At 33.2% G+C, this 22,672-nt stretch overlaps 1 protein-coding gene across 9 annotated transcripts in view; it reads right to left on the bottom strand.

Moving 5' to 3' along the window:
• LOC126890378 (serine/threonine-protein kinase N) overlaps nt 1–22,672 on the bottom strand; it is a 176,817-nt gene that overhangs the window by 34,827 nt on the left and 119,318 nt on the right. For 4 of the 9 annotated variants that reach the window (XM_050659254.1, XM_050659253.1, XM_050659256.1 and 1 more), the window contains exons 7-9: nt 15,861–16,049; nt 13,426–13,677; nt 1,508–1,666 (exon numbers count right to left, since the gene is read on the bottom strand). In XM_050659254.1, the coding sequence (XP_050515211.1) occupies nt 1,508–1,666; nt 13,426–13,677; nt 15,861–16,049 (600 nt within the window). The remainder of the gene's footprint in view (nt 1–1,507; nt 1,667–13,425; nt 13,678–15,860; nt 16,050–22,672) is intronic. The other 5 variants (XM_050659255.1, XM_050659257.1, XM_050659258.1 and 2 more) reach the window with 5 other exon arrangements.

The raw sequence follows: 22,672 nt of genomic DNA, 5'->3' as shown, positions 1-22,672 counted from the left end.
TATCCAAGAGATAGGCTATGCTAGCAACTATTTTAGTATCAAAATCTCCGAACGAAGATTGTCACGATCAAAACTGCCCAAGAAAACGTCGGAGAACTGACAAATCCTCTGCCTTCACAAACTCAACATCCACATCACCTTCAACAATAATCTTTGACAAATTTAAGGATACATCAGGCGAAGAGGATATCCAAAAGACCGATATTGAAATAGAATACATATGATAGAAGATTCAACTTCTAAAACAAATTAGCTAGACAAATTTTAAATCCATCTGCTAGCTCTCCTATATCAATGAGGTTGTTTTCTTGTGTGAGCCAGATTGTGGAAGAGCGATGCACGAGTTTATTATCCGATAATTTGGATAAATTATTATTTGTGAATGCCAACCGAATATATTTATTTATGTATCACCAAATATCATATAACCGAATATAGGTTATATTATTATGATAGGTACCAATCAAATATTTACAAAAAAAATTTTTTTTAAACCCAAATTACGATTTGGATCTGTAGTTTGTACCTTAACTTGATTGTCCCCGCTATTTCTTACTTTCCCTCTTTCTCCCTCTCTCTAGGGACGCAAAGTTAAGCATAAAAGTTCAACTAGAGGTTAGTCATTTTTGTATCTTATTGATCTCAGTGATACTTTCGATTACCTCGAGAAAACTTACTAGCAAAATTAGAGTATATGCCCACATCCTAACTGAAAGCTTTAATTTGTTTAATTTGTAATGTTTATTTTAAATACGCAAATATTGTACTTGATTTATTTATCACAGACAAATAAACAGTGTGACAATATAATATCAGAAATGGGTACACAATTAATAAAATAAGTTCACTCACTACTCTACTACTACTTTCAAGTTTTGTAAAACTCACAAGTAAAACAACAATGTTAAGAGTATCAACCATTCAACAAATACTTGTTAAGTATTTCCTACCGTAGCTGTAGTCCAGTAGTCCTATATCTAGTTAATAAAAGTAATTCCTTAGAAAAATAAGGAGTAACAATGAATAGTAAATAAAATGAGTTAGTCACAGTTTTATTGGAAAGCATTAAAAAACTGCATGCATTACTGAAAGCTCTGCTACCTTGACAACAGTTTCATTTTAGCTAAATGTCGTACTTTCTTATAATGAGAATTTGTATTATTTCAAAATGGAAATTGTATTATTATTTGTAATATACCATTCCGTCCATATTCTTTGAATGCTTTCGAATTCGACAATTAGTTGGCAAAACCTAAATTTTGTTGATATTTGTATTGAATTGTCAAACTGTCATCGAATGAATCTCGTGTACTAATATGTACTAATAAAACTAAATTTTTAGGTCTTAAACTTATGAATTAGGAAAACCAAGAAGCCGTCAAAATTGTTACAAAAATATAAACGTTAAAATTTTATACTGTTACTTCCTATTTTTTATTTATATAAAATCCGTTACATTTAGCTAAAATGATACTCATATCACAAACCACCTTTACAACTCAAGTACCTCATCATCTGGAAATTCTATAACAGGTTGAGGACTAGGTGGTACGAACTGTTCCAGAGAAATAACAGGCGTAGTTGGTATCGAAGGGATAATAAGAGGCCCAGGTCGAGAAATCTCCTGTTCCTCCAAGAAGTCGAATTCTTTTAGTGCTGCTACACTCTGTAAGGTAAACAAGTAGACCCTACAGTTTGTGTCGTGCTACCTCTAACCCAGTTAAAGGAAGAGAAAGACATTTTGTACATGTTGAAAATAAATATTAACATCATGCTATATTTGTGTAAATAAAATAATTTGTATAGTACGTAAAATCAAGAAAAAGTTCAAACATCACATAATATTAAATACAAAAATGTAACTTTATACCATTTAAAGGGTTTTCAACCAGATATCTTTTAGTGGCTCAAGCATGCATACCTCGTAATAACCACATGCTTTAATCTTAGTCAAAATTTAGTACTCACGTTTGCTTTAATTAAAGTGGTTATGCTTATTTTAGGTAAGCAGCATTGATGATGGAATTGTTATTCCGAAAGCGTTCTGTGATGTAGCTCGAAATGGTATATTTTAATATAAATATACCTTTTATAAAGGATTTTTAATAGTTTTTTTGTGATTTATGGAAGAATAAAGATTTTTTAATTTGTATAGTGTTGTATAAGCATAAGCCAAAGTTTATTTATACCAATAATTCAACTGCAAAAAGTATTAATCATAACTGGTTTTATAGTACGGTTGCTTAGGTAGTGAGAATTGCACTTCAATGGAATTTACCTTAAAATGTACATGTGAAAACAACACGAAAGGCTATAGCGGCATAAGACGGTCAAAAATGCTCCCGTACCGATCAGCCCCGCGATTTGTGCTTTCGATAAAGGATATAAAATCATGCCTTGATACAAATTTTTGGTGTCTCAGATACCATAGAACCTCTTGAATCGAAAAAACAAGATATTTTCGATTTTATTTTTTATTTGAGCGCAATTTCGCTTCAAAAAATTGAAAAAATTCAAGAAAATGTACCTTTTGAATACAAAACTGCCTTATTTTTTTCAGATCCTTATTTGAAAATTGGGCACAGGAAAATTTTTTGAAATTTTCAAAAAAAATCTTAGTTATGATAATATAATTTGGCCACCTTTTAAATAGTATTTTTTGTCGTTCCTTTGAATGGCAGAGGCAGAATTTTCAATTTCTGAGCGGAAAGAACGAAACAATCGAAAAAACCGTTTTTGACTGTCCCGAGATGCATCTCAGGACAGCCAATTTTAGGATTTAGGATCCTGACTACAACAACTGAAAAAAAAAACGTGCGAGAAAAGATTTTGTCAGAAAATTTGGTATGTGGGGTTATAATAATATTTGGAACAACTTTTCCGAATAACTTTTTTCGATATCTCTAACGCGAAGTAAATCGAATCGCATATGGAAAATTCACCATGTTTGTGGATTCGCAGAAGGCCGCGTTTAAAATTTAAATTTCTGTTGACTATCTTAAAAAATGTGAACCAGCAACCTGTATGGACTGTGCAAAATTTCAGATCTGTATATATTTTGATAGCCGAAATATAGGGGTGTCTTCATCTTAAATGCGACACACTGTATATTATCAATTTGATAATTTATTGCAGCTAATATAGTCGTATTTTTAATAGATCCAAAATATACATTAAAAATACTGACTAATTCACTAATTTTATCATAAAAAGTTCAAATTGATTGCATTGAAGTATTGAACCAATTAATGTGTAATAATATAATATGTCATTGAAATAATTTCCAAGTTCCCAGGGCTTAACGCTAATTCGGACTCAGTCACTTTCGGAAGACTCGTTGCCAATGGCTTGATTACACGTAACGAGTACAGTGGCGAGACAGCAAACTGTTATTAGGCCGAGACAATGGTGAGGACGAGAGATGGTTTATACGTATTTGGCAATTTTTGAATTTGGAGTCAGTTCAGTTTCGATTCACAAAAACAAGGAGTAGTGTACTTATGGATCGCAAAGCTAACATTAAAAATATATCAAACGGCTTATACCACTGCTTATACAAGAATTGACGGATATATTATGAGAAGGAGATCAGCGTCTTTGGACTATAGACAATGGATTTTAAGAAGACCAAATCTCGCTGCTCCCGATTTTTTCGATTCATGGATTTTTTAATTTCTTGACTATATGTCGAATTTAAATTTCTTATTTTATTTGAATTCTTGAGATTTAAAACCAACAATATGTATTTCTTCTACAATCGATACATATGCTGCATCACGTTTTTGTTTATTTTTATACTCCTAAGATTTGATAAGCACGGGTGTGACTTATCTATACAATTGAACTAAACTTTGTTGTCCTATCTGAGTTCCATTTGTTAGCTATTTTTGAGAATCACAAATCACATTGATTAACACAAGTCGTCTCCTCTGATGAAGTGATAATATGCACAGTTACACAGCTAGTGTTGTTTACACATACCGAGTGGATTGGCGAGTCCGAGTATACGATTAAAGGGTGGGATGTCGAAGACTTGGCCTAGTAAATAGAACAAGATCCGAGTGACTGTCTCGCCATATTACTGGGTCGAGTGCTGGGCCAAGTACTCGTTAGTATGTTTATACCAAACGAGCACTCGGCCGAGAACATTGTCTCGCTACAATCATGCCTATTCTGTAACTCATTTCGATGATAGAAGTCAGTAAAATCGAATAGAAGTGACCAAGTCGAATAGAAATAGTCCAAATCCGTATTCCATAACTACTTTGGAATCTCTACAATCGTAATGTGAATAGAAATCACTTCGACAGCATTTACCCTGTCGAGATGAGATTTCGATTATCGGAATTGTGGTTGACGCAAGCGCATTTTGTTTTGTTTTGACGTTTATATTTTATATATAAAAATAATTAATTACATACTACTTATTTATAATTATTTATAGTATTTGTACCTTTTTTTAGCTGCTTAATTTTTAGTCTGTGGTGTTATTTGTTTAGAGAACTATATATATTTCATTTAGACATGTTGTACGAGTATGAATAATTGGACCTAACCTTATTTATTTGCTACTTGGCGTCTGAATGTTTCCCATTCACATTGTTGCCATATTTTGTTCGCATATTTCTTGTACAATTGCAATCAATGGTATATAATGCACAAGAATAGCATACGATAGACTTCTTATGCGTTAATTGATAAATAAATATTATACCAGTATACTTGTATATTTATCAGTCAACGCTCATAGTCTGAACAAATTATAGAAAATATGCCATTTTTGGGAAAAGCTGTTTAGCAGTTATTTCAACTGGAATCGAATCTTAAAGATTGCATATTATTAGTAATATCAATTTTAAATAATTTATTAATAATAATGAATTAATAACATCAATTTAAATATCTTTGATTTAAAAGCATTTATACTTCTTATCTTCACTTATCTTTTTTATTTATCAGTTTATCTTCTTTTTATATCAATTTTAATTAACTTTAATTTAAAACCATTTATCCTCTTTTGAGCTTTTTGCATCCAGTATTTACACGAATATTTTATTTACTTCTCAAAACTTTGAGGATAGTATGAAGAAAGTATGAAAACATTGAGGAAATGGCAACGGTGTCATATTTCAAGTAACAAAATAGGTCACAGAACACAATTTCGCTGGTTACTGCGCGGTTGCCACCTCCTCAGAACCGCGTGAAATAGAAGTCAGAGATTTCGATTACGATATGAGTTACAGAATACCGATCCAAACACAAAAATGACGCGATAGATATCAAACATTCCGATTTTGGGTAATTACGATTCGACTTGGTCATTTCTATTCGATTTGTTAAAAGTTACAGAATAGGGCTGAATACTCGTTACGTGTAATCAAGGTTATGGCTTGATTACATGTAACGAGTACAGTGGCGAGACAGCAAACTGTTATTAGGCCGAGACAGTGGCGAGAGCGAAAGATGGTTTATACGTATTTGGCAATTTTTGAATTTGGAGGAGAGTCAGTTCAGTTTCGATTCACAAAAACAAGGAGTAGTGTACTTATGGATCGTAAAGCTAACATTAAAAATATATCAAACAGCTTATACCACTGATTATACAAGAATTGACGGATATATTATGAGAAGGAGATAAGCGTCTTTGGACTATAGACAATGGATTAGACCAAATCTCGCTGCTCCTGATTTCTTCGATTCATTGATTGTTTTATTTCTTGTCTAATGTTTAATTTCTTAAATGCCGAATTTAATTTTTTTTATTTGACTTCTTGAGTTTTAAAACCAACAATATTTATTTCTTCTACAATCGATATATATGCTGCATCACGTTTTAGTTTATTTTTATACTCCAAAGATTTGAAATTTCATAAGCACGGGTGTGACTTATCTATACAATTGAACTAAACTTTTTTGTCCTATCTGAGTTCCATTTGTTAGCTATTTTTGAGAATCACAAATCACATTGATTAATACAAGTCGTCTCCTCTGATGAAGTGGTAGGTAATATGCAGTTACATAGCGAGTGTTGTTTACACATACCTAGTGGATTGGCGAGTATACGATTGAAGGGTGGAAGGTCGAAGACTCGGCCTAGTAAATAGAACAAGATCTGAGTGACTGTCTCGCCATATATGACTGGGTCGAGTGCTCGGCCAAGTACTCGTTAGTATGTTTATACCAAACGAGCACTCGGCCGAGAACACTGTCTCGCTACAATACTCGTTACGTGTAATCAAGGATTGGTGGGCGGGCGCTCTATCATTAGATTTATTTGTTTAACTTTGTTTGAATCTGTTAAAAATACGACTATATTAGTTTCAATAAATTATCAAATTGATAATATATAATTGTTTGAAAATAATATGAATTAGACCGGGTAGTATCGTCGCCCTCGCTAGCGAAATTATTCCGATTCGATTTTTTTGCAAAAACTTACTCAAAAAGAGGTTCTTATAACATCTCCACAGGGTGCCGGGCGGTGCCGTGGTCGAAAAATTGTTTAAACAATTATTTTTTAAACAAATTCACAAAAATAATTTTTTCATTTCGAACATTTTTTTTAGATAATTTGGGTCATTCTGAGCAAAAAGGTCCCGTGTCATTTTTCTCTAAAATTGATTGTTGTCGAGTTATATGCGATTAAAAATTTGAAAAATGCGAAAATGGCAATTTTCAAGTCTTAATTACTCGATTAAAAATTATTATTATGCAATTCAAAAAGTGACCAAATCAAGTTTCAAACCCCTTCTTCAAGGTCCTGAAGCGATTTTTGGCATTATTTTATTACAAAGCTGCTATTATTAATTATTAACAATTAGCGATATAGTCCAACTGTATCGTCGCCCCCGTTAGCGAAACTATTTCGATTCGATTTTTTTGCACAAACTTACTCAAAAAGAGGTCCTAATAACACATCCACATGGTGCCGTGGTCGAAAAATTGTTTAAGCAACTTTTTTTAAACAAATTCACAAAAATAATTTTTTCATTGCGAACGATTTTTTTTAGATAATATGGGTTATTCTGAGCAAAAGGTCTCGTGTGATTTTTCTCTAAAATTGATTGTTGTCGAATTATATGGCCATTTTCGCATTTTTCAAATTTTAAATCGCGTATAACTCGACAAAAATCAATTTTAGAGAAAAATCACAAGAGACCTTTTTTGCTCAGAATGTCCCAGATTATCTAAAAAAAATGTTCGAAGTGAAAAAAATTATTTTTGTGAATTTGTTTAAAAAAAATTGTTTAAACAATTTTTCGACCACGGCACCGCCCGGCACCCTGTGGATATGTTATAAGGACCTCTTTTTGAATAAGTTTGTACAAAAAAATCGAATCGGAATAATTTCACTAACGGGGGCGACGATAGATCCAGGACTATATAGCGCTAATAGTTAATAATTAAAAATAGCAGCTTTGTAATAAATTAATGCCAAAAATCTCTTCAGGACCTTGAAGAAGGGGTTTGAAACTTGATGTGGTTATTTTTTGAATTTCACAATAATAAGACGAAGCAAGTTTTCAATCCTAATAGTAAATTAATAATATTGAAAAATATTAAAAATCACTAAAAGATTTTTAAATTGAAAACTTATTGGTACATTTTCATGGTAACACCTCCAAGACTTCTATAATTTGCAAGTCATATGGATGCTGCAGTGAAGACGAAAGGGAAGGAATTCTACACTTTGCAATTCACATCCCCCGTCTGCAGCCGGCAAACTTCCAACTGAAAGATGCACCTGGTTACTCTACGGAGTAATACGAAAATAAAATAAAAATGTGTACCATTTTTAAGTTTTCAATTTAAAAATCTTTTAGTGATTTTTAATATTTTTCAATATTATTAATTTACTATTAGGATTGAAAACTTGCTTCGTCTTTCAATTGCCAGATGGCGCTAGCCACCTATTATCATCCATTTGGTTGCGATGTGTGGGAAAACCTCTCGATGCAATTTAGTTGGAGTATGGAGAACAGTGCCTACGTTTCTTCTGATGAAGCTCCAATAAGAGCAGAAAATCGCGGTTAAAGGAACTGGACTGCACTCCGTATTCTAATTAAAAAGTAAGATTGGTTTGCCTTCGCATCGCAACCGAATAAAAATTTTATCGCAACATTTTTATTTTATTTTCGTATTACTCCGTAGAGTAACCAGGTGCATCTTTCAGTTGGAACTTTGCCGGCTGCAGACGGGGGATGTGAATTGCAAAGTGTAGAATTCCTTCCCTCTCGTCTTCACTGCAGCATCCATATGACTTGCAAATTATAGAAGTCTTGGAGGTGTTACCATGAAAATGTACCAATAAGTTTTCAATTTAAAAATCTTTTAGTGATTTTTAATATTTTTCAATATTATTAATTTACTATTAGGATTGAAAACTTGCTTCGTCTTTCAATTGCCAGATGGCGCTAGCCACCTATTATCATCCATTTGGTTGCGATGTGTGGGAAAACCTCTCGATGCAATTTAGTTGGAGTATGGAGAACAGTGCCTACGTTTCTTCTGATGAAGCTCCAATAAGAGCAGAAAATCGCGGTTAAAGGAACTGGACTGCACTCCGTATTCTAATTAAAAAGTAAGATTGGTTTGCCTTCGCATCGCAACCGAATAAAAATGGTACACATTTTTATTTTATTTCACAATAATAATTTTTAATCAAGTTATTAAGCCTTGAAAATGGCCATTTTCGCATTTTTCAAATTTTTAATCGCGTATAACTCGACAACAATCAATTTTAGAGAAAAATGACAAGGGACCATTTTTGCTCAGAATTACCCAAATTATCTAAAAAAATTGTTCGAAATGAAAAAATTATTTTTGTGAATTTGTTTAAAAAAAATTGTTTAAACAATTTTTCGACCACGGCATCGCCCAGCAGCATGTGGATATGTTATAAGAACCTCTTTTTGAGTAAGTTTGTGCAAAAAAATCGAATCTGAATAATTTCGCTAGCGGGAGCGACGATACTGCCCGGTCTAAATGTAAGTTGATCATTATGTAAATTATACAAATAAATGTTGTTAAATAATACTTAAGGTGATACAGTAGCGATCAACAGGTAGCCAAAACGCGTTCCAAGATTGCGGCTGTAATTTTGAATATTTTTTGAGATATTTGGCACACGTATTCTTAATATAATAAAGAATGGCGGCACAGAGCCCAATTTGAAAAATATATTAATATGTGGAAATTACTCTGTAATTAAATACAATATTAAAAAAACGAGCCTGTACCGCCATTAAGAAGAACAAAAAAATACACTTTCTTCAAATAAACTTTTTTATCAGATGCCTAGATTTTGTGTTATTTTGGAACTACTAATGAAATAAAAAGTTTTAGTAGTTCCAAAATGACACAAAATCTAGGCATCGGATAAAAAAGTTTATTTGAAGAAAGTGTATTTTTTTGTTCTTCTTAATGGCGGTACAGGCTCGTTTTTTTAATATTGTATTTAATTACAGAGTAATTTCCACATATTAATATATTTTTCAAATTGGGCTCTGTACCGCCATTCTTTATTATATTACGAATACGTGTGCCAAATATCTCGAAAAAATATTCAAAATTACAGCCGCAATCTTGGAACGCGTTTTCGCTACCTGTTGATCGCTACTGTTTCCTCTTAAAACATAAATCAATATTTTCTTTTTACATGTTAATCAACGAATTACAATTTATTGTCATTTTGAGAATTTTTATGTTGAAAATCATTATTTTAAAAATGAAGATTCCTAGTCTGTCAGTGGAAACTATCGGGAACTATCCTGTTTTAATTGTTACACTTTTGTGATTGCAATTTTCAATTATACTCCTTAGAACGGACAAAGGAGAATTTTAGGACTAATTATATAAATAATGTATCTAATTAATTATTCTGAATAACTAAACAGTTTCAGTCTCTTACAATGTAAACATGAATTCAGTGGTGTTTTATTATTTTGAATTTTTTTGACTAACATATTTATACAAAATTTTAAAATTTATCCAATAATTAAATGAATTTTACAGGTGAGCAACCTTTTTAAATACACCATATACTGTTTCTTTAAGACTGTACTTACTGTTTCAATTTGGAGAATATTAAACTTTGGAAAATACAAAGGCTGGAAGAGATGTCTACGCATTTAAGATCTCTCAAGTAAAAAAGTATTATTTTTGGTTTCTGAATACGCAGTTAGATTTGACACTTTAATTACCAACCCTGTATATTACAATCAGCCCTATTCTGTAACTTTTAACAAATCGGATAGAACCCAGATAGCATGTAAACTTGTGGCAAGTTTGAATCTTCTTTGATTTTAAATTGCTGCGTCAAATATGACGAGGCAAGTTTGTGTCAAGTTTGCTGCAATATTGTTATGACACAGATGATGAGCAATTTTGCTGCAAGCTTACAGTTGCAAAGCCACGTCATGCGTGGCATCTATTTGATTGACTTACATGTTACGGTGGGTTCGGTTCGGTTTTGTTCGGTACCCTGACTGATGTTACGCCCACGCTAACGAAAGTGTTGCCACCGGAGGGAAATTTCCCTTTTGCGAGAATTTTCAACATAAAAGGAAAAAAGTTAACTTATAAGGGAATCTTTGCTCCAGTCCAAATTGTAAAATATTTAAAAAAATCAAAATATTTGAAAATACGAGGTCTGGCTATTAAATAACGAGACTGTTTATGAAAAAGAGTTTTATTTTAAAAATTATTCTACAATCGAATGCTCTCCTTCAATATATTCCCCTTCCCTCGCCACACACCGTTCCATTCGTTTTTTCCATTGGTCAAAGCAATGCTGGAAGTCTTCTTTTTTGTTAGAGCTTTTAGGAGCTCCGCCGTTTTTCGCTTCACGTCCTCCGTCGACTCGAACCGGATTCCTTTTAAGGCAGACTTGATCTTCGGAAACAGGAAAAAGTCACAGGGTGCTACATCAGGCGAGTACGGCGGGTGTTCGAGCACTGGAATGCCTCTAGTGGCTAAATAACGCTTCACAGACAGCGTGTTATGGGCAGGTGCGTTGTCCTGGTGCAAGATCCACGACTTGTTTTTCCACAACTCCGGCCGTTTCTTACGAATTCGCTCTCGCAGCGTTGCCAAAACTTTCAAATGGTAAGTTTGGTTTACAGTTTGACCCTCTGGAACCCATTCAGTCATCACGATGCCGTTAATGTCGAAAAAAAAACGATTAGCATGGCTTTAAATTTTGATTTCGACATCCTTTTTCCACCGAAAAAGAAAGCCGTTTATACCATTAGAAAACACGTGCACGAGATAAAGAATTCTTACCATAGGCCTCTTTCAACAAATTATAGCACTCAGTTGCGAGTTTTTTTTATTTAACGGGAAATTTCGTTGCTCATTAATCCGTTGCTCATGTTTTTCGTCACACATTGTTATCGGCACGAGAAAAAAACACGTTCTTTTCTAACCTCTACAAAAAAATACTACTACAGCGACAAAAACGTGTTTTCGTACTGAAAGAGTAGACACTTCCAGCTATCCAATGCTGCATTCGTTTCCCACTTTTCCCATCTAGGACGCCTTCTGCGCGCGCAGTCTCGTTATTTAATAGCCAGACCTCGTAATTCAACATATTTTCACAGATTTTTTAAATAGGAGCATAGGACGGAATTTTATCATAAAAGTGGGAATCTTTAAGGTACGTTGAGGGAAAAAGCTTACTCGACAGCTGGCAACACGGGAAAGTAACCTGCCAAGTGCCATTGCCAAGAGGTGATAATTTGTGGTTATGTACTATCCATGGTCCTATCCTATGTTGTTATATTTTCTTTGAGTTTTTAACTTAAATTTACCGTACAATTCTCCGAGACTATTACTTTAATTATTATTACTAAGCTGAAGTTATATTATTATTTTTGAAGTTTAGTAAGCTTACAGATTGGTATTCTTTTTGCTTTGGTGAAATTGAGGTAAGTTTTTTTATGTTTTTCATAGCTTTTAGCTGTATTTACATACTATTTAAAATAAATTATATTTATAATATACAAATAAGTTTTAGGTTTTATTGTAAAATTGTTACTTTAACATCTTTTTATCTCTTTTAATAGCAAATATTAATTCTGTTCACACAGCAAGAATTTATAACAATTTCTTTTATTTTATTTTAGACAATAGATTGTATTTTAGTTGAGTGATTAATAAATAGTTTTATAAAATGGTATTGTATTTTTTATTGACCTTTTTTTATAGTATGTCAAAACAAACCTTAAGCAAGTTTGTATGAAGTTTGAAAAAACAAACTTCATGCAACAAAACAAAAACAAACCTTCAGCAAGTTTGTTATATCAAGTTTGAAAAAACAAACTTCATGCAAGTTTGTCACACTGAAACTAGCAAGTTTGATTTATGAAGTTGCCTTGGCAAACCTGCAGCAAGCTTTCATGTTTGATGTATCAAACTTGTTGCAAGTTTGAAACAAGTTTATATTGTTATCTGAGAAATGACTAAGTCGAATCGTAATTACTAATCAGTGTAAATCGAAAACGTCAACTTCTATTTGACGCGCTCAGGAGGTGGTGGCAACCCCGAAATGAAAAGTGAAATAAGTGTTCTGTTGTTCTGAAGTGTTATGTTATAAGTGTTATTAAATAAGTGTTCTGTGACGTTAAGTTACTGGAAAGGCTAGTGCGGCGCGAAGAATTCATTAAAAAACGAAGGCATTTTGGTTTGTTTTGGTTAAGTTTGACAAACTCAACACAAGAATAAAAAATTGCAAGCGGAAGCGGAACACCAAAGACAAAAACATCTGCTAAGCATTTAAATTATATAGTAGACTTTAATCCCTGAACATAAAATATTATTGCACGGTAAAATTAAGTTTTCTCCCTAAGAAAAATTTGTTTTTTCGTTTGAAACACAATAGATACGTTCAAATCTACACATTCTCCAGTAAATTAATTAGAGTAGCAATTCTTAAAATGTTTAATGATTTCTATTAACCTTGAGGCTGTATATATTGGTGAATAAAATTAGCCATACAATTATCTAAACAAATAACAACAAATACTAAAATCGCTAATTATTTAACAAATACACGTCAAAACAATAATGTAACCAATACACAAGCGTCAAGACCAATTTCGATGTCGAAATGTGATCTCGACATAGCTTGTTTAGTCGAAATGTGATCTCGACAGAGCTTGTTTAGTCAAAATGAGTTACAGAATACCAATTCCTACAAATTCCGATCCGACTTGCTGACCTCTATTCGATTTGACTCATTTCTATTCGATTCGTAGTTACAGAATAGGCCGGATTATTGAATAAGTCTCTTGATAAACTATTGACATTCATTATTATTATATGTCATAAAATTACATTTCTGTCTAAGCAAAAGCCGTCACAAATAATATTCTGAGTATGTTTGAGTATGAAGTTATTAGACTCATTTTGTATTACTTATCTTACCTCTGGATCAAGTCTCGGAGGTACTGGAGGTGGTGTGACTGCCATCCTTTTCTTGGCCACCGGAGGAGGCACGGAAGGCGAAGGAGGAGATAATATTACAGGTTCTGGAGGTGGAGGCAATTCAATGTGTAAGCCGAGAGGTCTTTGCCCACCTAAACCAGCAACTTGTGGATCTGGGACTTCTCCCGGTGTTTCTGGTTTATCCTCAAGAGCGAGATCGTCCTTAAAAACATCAATGTGTTTAGCATGTGTCTGGTATACAGATTGTTTAGTTTTGGATTGGATATACCCAACTGAAGGAAGCGCTAAAATCGGCAACATTGCCGTCATTGTAGAATGACCAATGACTGAATGAATCGGCGCGAATTAAAAACATACACTGTTATTTCTTTGTGGGAAGCGAGGACCGTCTCGTTCGTACGAGACGGTTGTATGAAAGTCGTTTCGCACTCGACGATGTTGCCATTTTTAGCATGTATATCTAATTTAAAACTAAACGGTCTGTATAAGGAAATAGACCATAAACTGAAAATGGTATTTGTCCCAATTCTGTCTCTTGTATACATCTATTACAGATTGTTGTTGTTAAAATGGAGAATGGAGAAGCGGTAAAAGAAATTACCAATTAGTCTTAATGAGCAGAAATCAGACATATTATCTATGTAATCGCCATATTATTCCCAATAGCAACACAGCCAAATATCTGGCTATGATATTGGATGCCAAAAAAATTGAACCCACATACAGTCGGAAAAATGAAAGAATACCCATGAACGATCACATCAATCACTTATTTTGTATTTGCTGTCTTTTGTGATCGTTCATGGGTATTCTTTCATTTTTCCGACTGTATTATGAAGAAAGAAGCAAAAAACTTCAGTCAAAATACATAACAATGTATTGGCTTCATCTTATCAATGTATAACCTTTTGCTGTAACAAATACTGATACAAGTTTGTACTGTATATTCGATTATGAGGGTGAAAGACATAATCACAGAATAACTAACCATAGGTGGTTAGTTATTCTGTGACATAATTATAACAATGCAAGCGAAAGAAATGTCAGAAAATAAGAACGTCTTAAAATGTCTTAAAATAACTGAAAAACTTGAATTGGTAGAAAGTTGACGTTGAAAAAATAAATTGAGTATAACTGATTTAGTTGTTATAATCGACTAGGTTAAGTTAAAATTTGCTAACTGGTCTAGAAAAAAGATATTGGGATGTAAGGTAGCGGTGGCCCCAAAATCCCGACGGCCAAAACACCGACTCGCCAGAATCCCGACATGCAACAATCCTCGCATAAGTAAAAGTTCCGACCACTACATTTTGAATATTTATTGTTTTCGTTTCAAATGCAATACCAAATCATATTATAGAATATTGAAATTGAAAAATTATTACTTACTAATAAGTACGGGTACTAATTATTAGGTTTGTTCTAGCATCAGTTTCAAACGGTTTGAAACCATCAGCGAATAGTGGACCAGCGCGAGTAGAGGGGATAGCACTGGTGACTGTATTGTTTTCTCATTGACCAACTGTTTGTTGACGGTTTCTGACTAGTTTGACTGTTTGCTAGAACAAACCTATTATGTATTTAAAAAAAAAATTATTTAAACACTTCATTTTATAATATAAAAGCTATACTTACTTAAATGGAAGGTTGTAAGTGACATGATAATATCTATTATATGAAAGTAAACTTGAATTCAGGATTTGATTATACATATATTATTGGACTATATTATTCGCAAAAAAAAATTTAATTCATATACCCATGTTAGAAATTTTATTTAGAAAATTAGTTCATATTAAATGGTAAATACTTTTAAATAATTGATGGATTCGACCGTTACTTGATGGAAGTTCATTTTATCTAACAATAAAACACTGAAAAAAAATTTGTTTTCTATATTTTCACAAAATTTATTACAACTATGTGACTACAGCTGTTTCGGCAGAGTGCCTTTCTCAAGTGATTTAGGTTACTATGGGTTTGTCTTTTTAAAGTCTTTAACTGAAGAGGTTGAGGAGTGGGGAGAAAGGCACTCTGCCGAAACAGCTGTAGTCACATAGTTGTAATAAATTTTGTGGAAGTATAGAAAACAAACGTTTTCAGTGTTTTATCGTTAGGTAAATACTTTTGTTTAGTAACACAAAATAAAAACAGATGGCCATAAACAAAAAACAAGAAATAAATGTAATTATATGTTAAAAAGAAACTTATCAAACCTGTCGGGATTCTGGCCTGTAGGGATTTTGGCCTGTCGGGATTCTGGCGTGTCGGGATTTTGGCCGTCGGGATTTTGGCCGTCGGGATTGTGGCTGTCGGGATTTTGGGTGTCGGGATTTTGGGATAGACCCGTAAGGTAGATCTAGCTAATATCATTTAATAAACAAAAATAAAAAGTAACTAAATCGTATACTTACAGTAACATTTTCAGTTGAACTTAATACAATATTCTGTCGACTAGGCATTCTAGAAGATTGTTTCATCCATCTACCCCATGTCACAATGTTGATGTTCATTTGTTTGGCTCTAGGCATCACTTGTTTGAAAATCCTTTTTTGTCTTTGTAATTTGGGCCTCTTCGAAATCATAGGGTTCAAAAATTTAATCTGTAAAATGCACAAAAATTCTTATTTTATTATACTGATAAAAGATCATTTCATTTTGCTATTGTAACTGCACGACAGCCAAAGCCATACTATATATTTATGTAGTAATAGTGATTTATATTAAAGTCTATGTATGATTATTTACCAATTTCCTGGCAGAAGTATATCGCAGTTTTTTAGAATAATTAAAGATGACATAGTTAATGAATGGACTTTCCAAGGTACAAATAACAAAAGAAATTGGACCCAATGTAAGAGTTTGCCAATTAGAAGGTATAAGTAGAGCAAAATGTCAAATTCTATATAGACTATTAAAAGATAACGATATTGATCTGGTTGCAATACAAGAAACACACACAGAAATCGAATTCCAATTGAATTCAAGAGGAAAAATCCCCGGCTATGATCTACTGGGTAACCAACTGGGTACCAACTACATTTTTGTTTATAAAAATTAATTATTTATAATGTATTGTTATCTTTTTTTGTATACAAAAACTGTGATATATAGCCATACGCTAAATAAATAAATAAATACCAATTTCTCCTATTTTTAAAGACTAGTGCTTGGTACAATAAGAACTATGTGTTATAGTACCCTTAATAACGTAATAGCACTTATATACAATGTAACAGCCTCCACATACTGTACATTAGTGTACATCCTATGAAATCAGATGAACTCTCAAGTGAATCTAATAAGTCCCTTTCTATTTCTTAGTTTTATCGCCGACTACAAAATATGATACACTATTAGCGCAAAAATGATAGTAGACAAAATTAGACCAAATCTTCACAAAGCGAGCAAAATCGGGGTAACAATATAAACTGTTTGACAAGTTCGAAATAGTATTGAAATAATAGTTCGCAAAACATAAATCTAGGGATCCAGCAACATAAATGATGACCTTGCCAAAATTATTCATCCTTAACTACTTGGATACAGCTTAACTCTTGACAACATCTATCATAATTTTGAATGTTGAATCTAAATACGTCATAAATTTTTCTGTATCTGTTACACTATTAATTTGCATAAAAAGGTAACAGTTTACATCGGTAAAAGATGTTCACCTCACATGCTGAACACGATGGCAAACTGCTTGAATCAGCCGAAGACAAACTGAAATAATGAAAATGCTATATCGAAATAAAAAAAGTTTAAGTTTTTAATCTAATAGCACATAAAATGATACCATTTTATATCCTACCAGATTAAAAACAATGGAAAACCTTCTATTGTTACACCATCCGAGGCTTCTAAAAATGCAAGCCATGTGGATTCTGATTCTTTTTTAGAAGCCTCGGATGGTGTAACCAGAAAAGGTTTTCCATTGTTTTTAATCTGGTAGGATATAAAATGGTATCATTTCATGTGCTATTGATTAAAAACTTAAACTTTTTTATAGCAAATGTGGCTAGGACATCCCTACAATTTTGTTCGTTGCAATCCGTGACTGCTCTCGGTGTATTATCTGGTTCATTCAGAGAGAAGAGCATAATATGTATCTCCTGATGAAGGGCTAAGAAGCCCCGAAACCGGTAGAGTTAGTTTCGACTAACTCTAATAATACGACTGCAGTTTCAAGTTGCAACGAAATTGAAAATGTTGATTCATTTTTAATATATCAAAATACTTTTTCACGACATCCGAGAAGAACCAAGAATATTGGAGAACAAGAAATCCTGTAAACTGAAATTACAAATGCCATGAAATAACTCAAAATAAATAAGAGCCCAGGTCCTGATGGAAGATGGAATATACCCAGAAACGTTAAAATGAATCAATCAAAAAAGTATTAAGGGCACCCAAAGTCCAAAAATTGAATTTTTTAAGTTTTTTGGGTTACGATTGAAAATTATTCTCTGAAATCTTCTCCTCCCAACGGTATATAACACATTATAGTATAAAATTTCCATGGTTACAAAACTATTTGTTTTCTGAACGTCTGCACTCAACTTACCGTGTACCGGTAGCTCTATAGCCTATTAGAGTGTTTTACGTCTTTGCGATTTCCCGAATACTAGGTTTTTAACTTTTGATGTCAGATATCTCTGGTTCCTTAGATGATAGAAGGTCCAAATTTTTACAGTAGTTGTAGATAGATAATATCTAGTCCAGCGTAAAGTTTTATTGAAAAATGTACAAAAACAAGTAAAATAAAAAATAAAATATTTTTAATATGTCAAATAAAATATGACAAATGTATCTTGCCTGTAACTACATATGGACTGGAGACCATGGCCTTTACAAAGAAAACCTTAGAGCAGCTCAGTACAACTCAAAGAGCGATGGAGAGGGCCATGCTAGGGATTAGTTTGAGAGACAAAATTCGAAATATCGACATTCGTGAAAGAACAAAGATTACTGATGTCGTAGAACGTATAGCAAGGCTCAAGTAGCAATGGGTCGGACATGTTGCCCGAGATAATCCCGAAAAATGGACACAGAGACTAACAAACTGGAGACCAAGAGAGAACAGGCGAGGAGTAGGCAGACCGCAGAAGAGGTGGGCAGATGATATCAAACAAGTCGCGGGCAAATAGTGGATGAGAATTGCCAAGAGTAGAAATCGATGGAAGCAAATGGAAGAGGCCTATGTCCAGCAGTGGGCGAACACAGGCTGAAGAAGAAGATTAAACTAATTTTAATACTTACTACTTTCCAAACATTTTTATTAAAACAATACCAAAAATTAAAAAATAAAAGAATAAAACACACACAAACATATTGAAGAATGCACCAAAGAAATGATTTCTGAACAATAATTGTTGGCAAAAATGTTAACTAAATACGCATTTTCTGAAAAAAAAATTATATAACAAATATAGTCACAATCATAAAATATATAAAAAAAATAAAAACTTGCATTGGGATTGGAACCCGCGTGCTTAGAGTTGAAATCCACTTACACACACCCGTCACCCGACTTGACCACTTACACGTACTTGTCATGTGGGAAGGTAGGCTAACTGAACGTTTTATTGTTTGACAGTTCTGAATTTAATCAAATTAGTTTGATTTGTGTGGTGTGTGTGTGTGTGTGTGTGTGTGTGTGTGTGTGTGTGTGTGTGTGTGTGTGTGTGTGTGTGTGTGTGTGTGTGTGTGTGTGTGTGTGTGTGTGTGTGTGTGTGTGTGTGTGTGTGTGTGTGTGTGTGTGTGTGTGTGTGTGTGTGTGTGTGTGTGTGTGTGTGTTTGTATTACATTTATTATGGCATCATGTGTGTGCATTTTGCTACGTTATGGCATCTGCGAGCTTTGTGGCATCATACACGCGATGCCATAAAATTTTAAGTCGATTTTTAGCATCTACGGCATTATATTGTCACAGATGGCGTCATTTTAATATTTTGTAATATTTTGGTGTGTATGACGCCATAAGATGATATCGTTGTACATTCACACACATGTATTTGTTATGGCATCATTCTCGCTGCGTATATAGTGCTGCCCCCTACGATTAAAATAATATGTGCATGAAATAATTTACACTCCTTTGGAACATGATGCCATTAGGTACGAGCTATCAAAAGCGAGTGGTGTGTACCTAATTTGCGGAATTATATCGATTTATACTTTGTTAGTTTTTTGTTGTTGTTGTTGTGGCCGTTATAAAGATAATGTAGTGTGTGTGATGTTATCATGACAATGTACGTAAACTTCAAAAATATCACAGGTCAACCAGGGGCAACTGAAGCTCGAAGGTTTTTGGTGGTTGGTGCACTGAATGTGAATCTGGGGTCAAAATTGTTGTGTCACGTCAAGTTTTCGAGATATCCTAACCTTTATTGTATTATTTTTAATATCTTATTTTTGATAACTTTGAAATAAATGAAATATAAAATGAAAATACTGAAAGCCAAGGGTAAACTAATGAACTACACGCAACATAGAGTATTTAATTTTAGAATGTGACCTAACAGTAAAAAATATAGAAATACCTAAGTACAAAGAAACCTTAGGAAGATAGCAACAAATGAAAGACTAATGGAAAAAGGACAAAAATTGGCTATGGTTTTATAGTTATTGAAGGCATTAAATGGAAATGGAACCAAAAAACAAGCAGAATAGAAAAAGTAACAAACAATGCAGAACCAGCTAGTTCATAAAACTAGCTGAAGAAAACCGTGACCAGACATCTCGTAACGCGACAATTCGTAACCGGACAAGTGGTAACGGACAACTCGTAACGGCGACAGTTCGTAACAGCGACACTTCATAACGGCGACAGTTCGTAACTATACAAGTTCGTAACGGACAATTCGTAAACGTCCAAATTGAATTATTCTGTTTATGTTTGTTAACGTGAAAACTAACTGTTATTACAGTTATAATTGAATGTTTATCAATTTAATGAATCAGTACCGGGATGAAGATGTTTAATACATTTTATATTTCGTGTTTCAGAATAATATATTAAAAGTCCTTAATAACAAACAAATATTTAAATACATACAAACTTTTAACAATATTTTTAAAAGTTTATCCCTCTCATTGTTCCTTAAATTTACATATACCTAGACAAAGGACTAATGAAGTAATTAATGAAATCTTTAAGCCGGCAACCGTCTTTAGACATTCCCAACTTTTTAAGTAAACATTTTGTAAAGGAAAACAACTTTTCTTCTTCTTCACTTGCCTTGTCCGTTGCGGACGTTGGCTATCATCATAGCAATTTTAATTTTGTTTGCGGCGTTTCTGAATAACTCGATCGATGTTAGTCCATACCATTGGTGTAAGTTTTGAAGTCATGAGTGTCTTCTTCTTCCGGGTCCGCGTTTGCTTTCTATTTTACCCTGTATTATTAGTTGGAGTATATAATATTTATCATGTCCCACAATATGACCGAGGTATTCAAGTTTCTGTTTCTTAATTGTGAAAGAGATTTCTTTTTGTTTTCCCATTCGGTGCAGTACCTCTACGTTTGTGGTATGAGTCGTCCAGGATATTTTGAGGATACGTCGATACACCCACATTTCGAATGCCTCCAGCTTCCTCATTAATGTTTCCGTCAGTGTCCATGCCTCTGCGCCATACAGCAAGACTGGAAATAAATAGCACTTTTGCAGCCATATTTTTAGTAGGAGAGATATGTCGGATCGGGTGAATATATTATTAATGTTGTTAAATGTTGCTCTGGCATTTCAATTCTAGATCGTATTTCGGTTGTTTGATCCCATTTGGAGTTGACGACTGTTCCAAGGTATATATACGAGTCAACGTGTTTAATTAGTTGGTTTTTTATTTTAATTGTCTGGCAGGTTTTTGAATTTGGCTGACCAGCATCCATTTTGTTTTATTTATGTTGAGGTTAAGTCCTCTTTCTTCACTCGTTCTTTGTACCATCTCCATTAAGATATTGTGAAAAACAACACTTGTCCAAAAATTAAAATTTTGGCAAATCAAGAAAAACTTCCCAGACATCTGTTGTTTTCTATAGAAACATTCAAATGTTCTATGTAGGTTACTCCGGACATCATAGATTTTTACAAAACTAAATGTGTCGGATGGATAAAGAAACTACTATTCTATGAGAAGAATACATAAAATCGAATTTTCTTAAAATGGACATGTATTGTTTTTCAAATAATACGTACATACCTTAATTACGAACGACATTGGAAAATCTCATATTAGTTATAAAAATTGTGTTTTTAATAATTGTTCATTTTCGATTTAAACAGTTTTTTATGTATTAACAATATAATAAATAAATTGGTTCATTTTTAAATCATAAAATAATTTATCTATAACCTACTTAAGACATTGATCCTAGTTGTCTTAAAAATATTTCACAGATGCCCGTATTTACTAATAATATATATTGGTTCACAAAATAATCTTTTCAAATACCACTTGTCCTCTAAATTTTGCTTGATAAATTTTTTCGTTTTCATACTTAAACTTCTTTATTTAGGGTAAAATCACTCAAAAAAACCGAAATGGATAAAATCACTCGTCCTTCAGACTCGTGATGTTATCATTCGGTTTGTTTTCGTAATTTTACCAAATAAAGAAGTTTTCGTGAAAACAAAAAAATTTATCGATAAAATTTAGAGGACTCGTGGTATTACCTTTGATAAACATAATTTCATTTATAACTGTTTAACAGTTAGTTTCAACGTTAACAAAAATAAGCAGAATAATTCAATTTGGACGTTACAAATTTGTATAGTTACGAACTGTCGCCGTTATGAAGTGTCGCCGATACGAACTGTCGCTATTACGAATTGTCCGTTACCATTTGTCCGGTTACGAACTGTCGCGTTACGAGATGTCATGGAACCGAAGAAAGCACAAAGACGGAACGAGAAACAAAACAGGCACAGTACAGGGACATGAACAGATCTAAAGATAATAACACAAACGGAAGGAAAAACAAAGTACAAGTTAAGCACAGAAAAAAACAAAACAATTCTGAAAATGGCATCATGGAAAGTAAGAGGAAGAGGTATAAATGGAAAGGCAATAGAACTGCGGGAAGAAACTAGAAATAAGAACATTGAAACAGTAGCTTTAAGAAAAAGGAATGCTACTAATATACAGTAAAGTGGTAGAAACGAAGAGAGCTCAGGCAAGAGTAGCGTGCATAATAAAGATGAATATTATCAACAAAGTAAAA

The sequence above is a fragment of the Diabrotica virgifera genome, chromosome 8 (assembly GCF_917563875.1).
Source record: "Diabrotica virgifera virgifera chromosome 8, PGI_DIABVI_V3a".
In the NCBI taxonomy this organism is placed as follows: Eukaryota; Metazoa; Arthropoda; class Insecta; order Coleoptera; family Chrysomelidae; genus Diabrotica; species Diabrotica virgifera.
The sequence above is the reverse complement of the archived record's forward strand: the minus strand, read 5'-3'. Positions and strand labels throughout refer to the sequence as shown.